The sequence below is a fragment of the Lytechinus variegatus genome, chromosome 1 (genome assembly GCF_018143015.1).
Source record: "Lytechinus variegatus isolate NC3 chromosome 1, Lvar_3.0, whole genome shotgun sequence".
Taxonomy (NCBI): Eukaryota; Metazoa; Echinodermata; class Echinoidea; order Temnopleuroida; family Toxopneustidae; genus Lytechinus; species Lytechinus variegatus.
Genome location: NC_054740.1, coordinates 23963973 through 23969972, shown reverse-complemented (window position 1 = coordinate 23969972; position 6000 = coordinate 23963973). Strand labels below are relative to the sequence as shown.

At 34.3% G+C, this 6000-nt stretch overlaps 1 protein-coding gene across 1 annotated transcript in view; it reads left to right on the top strand.

Annotated features, from left to right (window-relative positions):
* Positions 1-803: 803 nt before the first annotated feature.
* The window catches only part of LOC121409657 (TBC1 domain family member 19-like), a gene marked incomplete at its 5' end in the record, with an annotated part of 27271 nt that continues 22074 nt past the window's right edge, over positions 804-6000 (top strand). Inside the window, 2 exons of the mRNA XM_041601569.1 lie at positions 804-902; positions 3817-3964. Coding sequence (XP_041457503.1) covers positions 804-902; positions 3817-3964 — 247 coding nt within the window. The remainder of the gene's footprint in view (positions 903-3816; positions 3965-6000) is intronic.

The window sequence follows — 6000 nt, the reverse complement described above, 5'->3', positions numbered from 1 at the left end:
TGAACACTCCCCCCCCCCTGGAAAACTAAAAGAAAAGCCCCTTAAGTCACCATAGGGTACATTGTCAGCTGTGATAAAATTAAGTGTAGCACAGTTTGGATGGTGAGCTTAAGATGTAGCCAGGAGAGTCTTTTTTTTTGTCCCCATGTCTGTCTGAAAGCTCCTAAATTGTATGATTGTATGAGGCAATTTGTGGGGGTACGATTTAAAGATCAATTTGGCGACCTTCATTGTGTCATTGGAGGTGATTGGGAAGATGAAGAATCTTACTTCTGGAATTGGAAAGGGGGTGGCAAAGATTGATCTGGAAAAGATTGGGATCCGGCTGCAGCCAATCTGGAGTTCTAGTTTATGGTGCAACTACATGTATTGGCAGGAAGCTAGAACAATCCTGCTCTTATTTTTGAGCATTGGGTTATTTGCAATAGGAATCTTCATGTGCAATATGTATTTAAACAGATATGATTTCACTCACAATTATAGATGAATTATGCATGATTTATAAATTGGGGCCCGTATTTATTAGACCCGAATAAGTCTTTTCCCCCTTTAATGCCAAAGTGCAAAATCAGGTAATAACTACATCTTACAGTTTTATGAATATGGGCCCAAGAGAATATTGCTTACATGTACACTGTATGTAAAACATTAAGTATTTTTAATTGAACATTCTCTCTTTCTCTCTCTGAAGCTGATGAAGCGCTATGAATGTAAATCTGATAAATACTTTAATATAATTTTATGTATATCGGACTGTCTCACACACATGCTTTCTTTCTCCCCCCCCCCCTCTCTCTCTCTCTCTCTCTTTGGTCTCTTATATACAGGACAAGCTTTTCTATGATCAGCTGAAGCATTATGTATTCCAGCATGACCTGCTTGTTGATAATCTTTATTACAAAGTAAGAAAACTGAAACATTGTACTGTAATGCATTGTATTGTATTGTGTATTTTATTATATTTATTTTCTGTCAATTTAAAACAACAAAAATTGATGATAGTGATAACAAAAATAATAATAGTAATAATAATAAAAGCAACAACAATAATAATACATAATAAATGAAAGTAGTAATAGTAATAATGATGATGATAATAATATCAGTTCTTGTATTTTGCTATCGCTATTTCAAAGTCAGAATCCACTTGGCCTCAATGCCCCATATGTTTATAGTTACAAAGAAAATATCACTAAAATGACAGTTGGATTTTCCTACATTCAAATTTTTTTTTATTGTTTAAGGTGTAAAATAATTTAAAAACTTCATTCATACTGCTTAATTTTGATCTTCCAAGAACTTTATCAAATGGCAAATCATTGCAATGCCAACAATTATTGTCTCGCCCACCAGAGGTGAAGGCGAGACTTAGGGATCCAAATGTCGTCCGTCGTCCATCCGTCACAAATCTAATGACACATAACTCCACAACCGTAAGTCGCTTTTCACCCAAACTTGGATGGTAGATGGACTTGGGGGACCTGCATGTTATGCTGCAGTTGGAGGTCACATGGTAAGGTCAAAGGTCATTTTCAGGTCAACGTTAAAGTTTACATACAAGACTCTCTTATGACACCTAACTCCGCAACCGTAAGTCGCTTTTCAACCAAACTTGGATGGTAGATGGACTTGGGGGACCTGCATGATATGCTGCAGTCGGAGGTCACATCGTAAGGTCAAAGGTCATTTTCAGGTCAACGTTAAAGTTTACATGCAAGACTCTCTTATGACACCTAACTCCGCAACCGTAAGTCGCTTTTCAACCAAACTTGGATGGTAGATGGACTTGGGGGACCTGCATGTTAGGCTGCAGTCGGAGGTCACATGGTAAGGTCAAAGGTCATTTTCAGGTCAACGTTAAAGTTTACATGCAAGACTCTCTTATGACACCTAACTCCGCAACCGTAAGGTGCTTTTCAACCAAACTTGGATGGTAGATGGACTTGGGGGACCTGCATGTTATGCTGTAGTCGGAGGTCACACGATAAGGTCAAAGGTCATTTTCAGGTCAACCTTACCTAACTCCGCAACCGTAAGGTGCTTTTCAACCAAACTTGGATGGTAGATTGACTTGGGGGACCTGCATGTTATGCTGCAGTCGGAGGTCACATGATAAGGTCAAAGGTCATTTTCAGGTCAACATTAAAATTTATGTGCAAGGCTCTTAAGGCAAGTGTTATTCCATCCCAGTCATATTACAATGAAGTTTCGATACAATTCTGTTGCATGCCCTTGCGAATCACGATATTTCTGGTTATTTTCATACGTGGGCGAGACACAAAATCGCTTTTGCCTTGTTTACATAATTGTATAAGCAAAATTTGCTATACATTACCATATAATATTTGGTATGGTAATTGAATGTGTATGTTATTTTAGTTATTGATTTTACACAAAATAAAAGAATTCAGAGGTATTTGACTTTGATTCATAAACACAACTTAAAATTGTGGTTTAATGCCCTGGTTTATACAGGTTTCCATCAATGTATCAAATATATTTTCAATAGACATCAAGACATGTTTTTTTTTCTTTTTAATATACATGTATCCTCATTCAGTCATACCACATCTTGTGGGTGTTTCACTAAGCTGTATGTCAGTTACAGCCAACTTTAAAAGTGATTGTTGACCACTATTGTGCTAAATCAATGGGCCCTGTCTTGATCCAATCAATCGTAACTCTATGGAAATCCATTTTTTCTGTAGGAAATTTGCACAATGTACTTTGTAAACAAAGAAAAGCACAGTGAATTTTCAAGAAAACAATGAGTGCATGAATATATATCATAGTTAGAAAACATTTTGAACAAACATTAATAATAGATGTTGATGTTGCTGGTCGTCCATAGTTGCGATTGATTGGATCTACCGTAACTCTTTGTAAGACGGGGCCCTGGATCCGTTCACTTGCATTCCTAGTCATCAACTTCATACATTGACTTCTGACCTGCTGAGATTGAAATTCTGAAAGTTAACAAGAATTTGAATGCAAAGTCTGTTATTTTGCAAACTTCTATTAGAATTATAGCATATTTTTGAAGAGCTACAGTTTATGCTTGATTTATTGAAGATTAAAGATTAAACTTTGTTTCAAAATTCAAAAACTTACATTATTTAAACTTCTTTAATAACAACTACTCAAATCTACCCCAGAAAAATGTTGATTTGAATAAATAGAGAAAAATCAAACCAGAATAATGCTGAAAATTTCATCAAAATCGGATGTAGAATAAGAAAATTATGACATTTTAAAGTTTCGCTAATTTTTCACAAAACAGTGATATGCACAATTCAGTGACATCCAAATGAGACAGTCGATGATGTCCTTTTCTCACTATTTCTTTTGTTTTTTATTGTTTGAATAATACAGTATTTCATTTTTACATATTTGACATTAAAGACCAACTCGACTTAACCATATAATATTAAACAATACTAATTCAACAGGTTCAGGAAGGAATTTATTGTTGTTTCACTTGACAGTGAGGAGAAAATTAGAATATTTCATATCGTAAAATACAAAAGAAATGGTGAGTGGATTACGTCATCCGATCCGATCAGTCCCTTATTTGCATACCATCCAGGGTGTGCATATTACTGTTTTGTGAAATTAAGCAAAACTTTAAAATGTCATTACTTTCTTACTTCATTATTACTTTACTTCTCACATCAGATTTTGATGAAATTTATTGTAGTTTGATTTTTCTGTATATATATTCAAATCTACATTTTTCTGGGGTGGACTTGACCTTTAAGTCATGCGTAAATTACAAACAGCTTTCTGAAACAGTCGCCCTGTTCTTTCTTCATTCAGGATGTGAAACTAACAGCTACCAACGATGATCAGTACTTTGTCTTTGAGGACTTTCTTTATCAGGTCCTTCTTATCTTCTCAAGAGATACCAGTGTCCTCAAGCACTTCGGGAAGAGCTCTGCAACACCGGCAAAATCATACATTAGAGGTAATCACTATTGCTGTAAAATCATTGTCAAATTGGCAATGTGTGTTTCCAAATGTATTTTCTCCTATAAGGCTGTTTAGGGGAGCATAATGTACATTGTCCGCACCCATTTAAGATGGCATCATTACAAATGCGTTTCCAGTCAAATCAAAATCTCAACATAAAACAAAGTATTCCTTTATGAAAAGCATATGCTGGTCACCTCTTACCCTTTCTTCTTGGGCCAGAGTAGCTTGTGCCTTGAATAAAAAAAAACTATTAAATAAAATAGTTGAAATAAAAAAATACTATTTGGAAGTTTATTTACAAATAATGAAACAAGTGTTTCAAAATGCTTATTAAACACACCCTTTATTTATATATATTTATATATATGTATGGATTAGACTTGCATATTTGTGCAACACAAAGAAATTCATGCATGAGAAGATTAGGAATTTTAAAAAGTTGGATGATGAACAGGCGGTATTATAAAAAGCACCTTTGGAAATGATAATTGAGAACATGGTAACTGATATTTTCTGGATAATTCAAAGACTGTTTTGTGATTAAAATAAAAGCAACGAATTCCTGTTTTCACTTTGTTGTCAGTTGAAGAAGTTTCGAAGAAACTCAATGCTGTATTTTGTCTGTTTTAGTACATGTATTATCTATTTTTGTACCTGTCTATGTCAATATAAAGATACATGGATATCTATATTTTTATTTATCCCACAGCACTTTATTTGGTCTGATTGGACATGTTTTTTTTCTCAAAATACATTTCTTCGGACACCAAAACTGACACAAGGGGTCAACTCTATCACTTTCACTTTAATTTTACGCAACTTCAATACAATTCAAACCAATCGCAATTAATGGCCTGTATTCTCAACTTTAATTCAAACTCTATTTTAAAGTTGCGGTTTAACTATGGATAGCCAATTGTGACATAAATCTCTTTCAGTAGAGGTGCAAATTACCACCTCATTTGACACCAAAATAATTCCTGATTGTCTGGGAATAAAGAATATTAAACTTTGTTTTCACAAGTAAGCATGAGGGAAGACAAAAAATAGACACTAGAATTTAATTCGTCATGCGGACAAATTAGGTGGTCTGTCATGATTTGTCATTCAGTGTCGGCTAATGTATGAAATAAATCATTTAGATATCATTGATAATCTTGATCGTAGACATCCTAAGAATAAGTTTTGACCATTGCTAAATGTGATTATTGATGTGGTGATGATAATCGTGAGACATACATATTCAAACAGATACATACAAGATAGATGATTATTTATATAGATTGATGGAGCGATGGATGGAGCGATGGATGGATCAAGTGATCGATTGAGAGATAAATGATAGGTGGTTATATTAATAAGACATAGATAGACAGACAGACAGACATATAGATAGATAGATAGAGACAAATAGATTGATATAGATAGATAGCCAGACAGACATACATATAGAAAGATAGATAGAGACAGGCAGATAGATTGATGGATATATAGAACGATAGATAGATATACATATCTAAACAGATAGATATGTTATATTAGACAGAGAGAGAGAGATAGATAGACAGATACATATACAAAGTAGGTAGATAGACAGATAGACATAATATATGGATAGATAGATAGATTTATAACAGATAGCGGATGGACAGATATGATTAGATAGATATAATATGAAAAAAAGTAATTATAATCTGTTTTATTTTGCAATATTTTAGCTATTATTTATTAGAATTGTTATAATTGATCGTGCGCAAGATAGTAAAAAAAAAAAAATCATGTTCACCCGCGGACTCGAACCCCTGCCCGCATGATTGAATGAGATGCAAGTCTGACGCCTAACCGATTGAGCTAGCATATTTCCCATAGACTTTACACGTAAGCAAATTTGAGAATTACAATTCCAATTTTGCAAGCGAAATACGGGCATGATCCCGGAATCTGATAAAAAAATGGAGGGCACACTTCCGAAAGCTTAGAATCTCAGCTACAACATACTAAAAGCTCAGGGAAAACAGACAAGAAGAA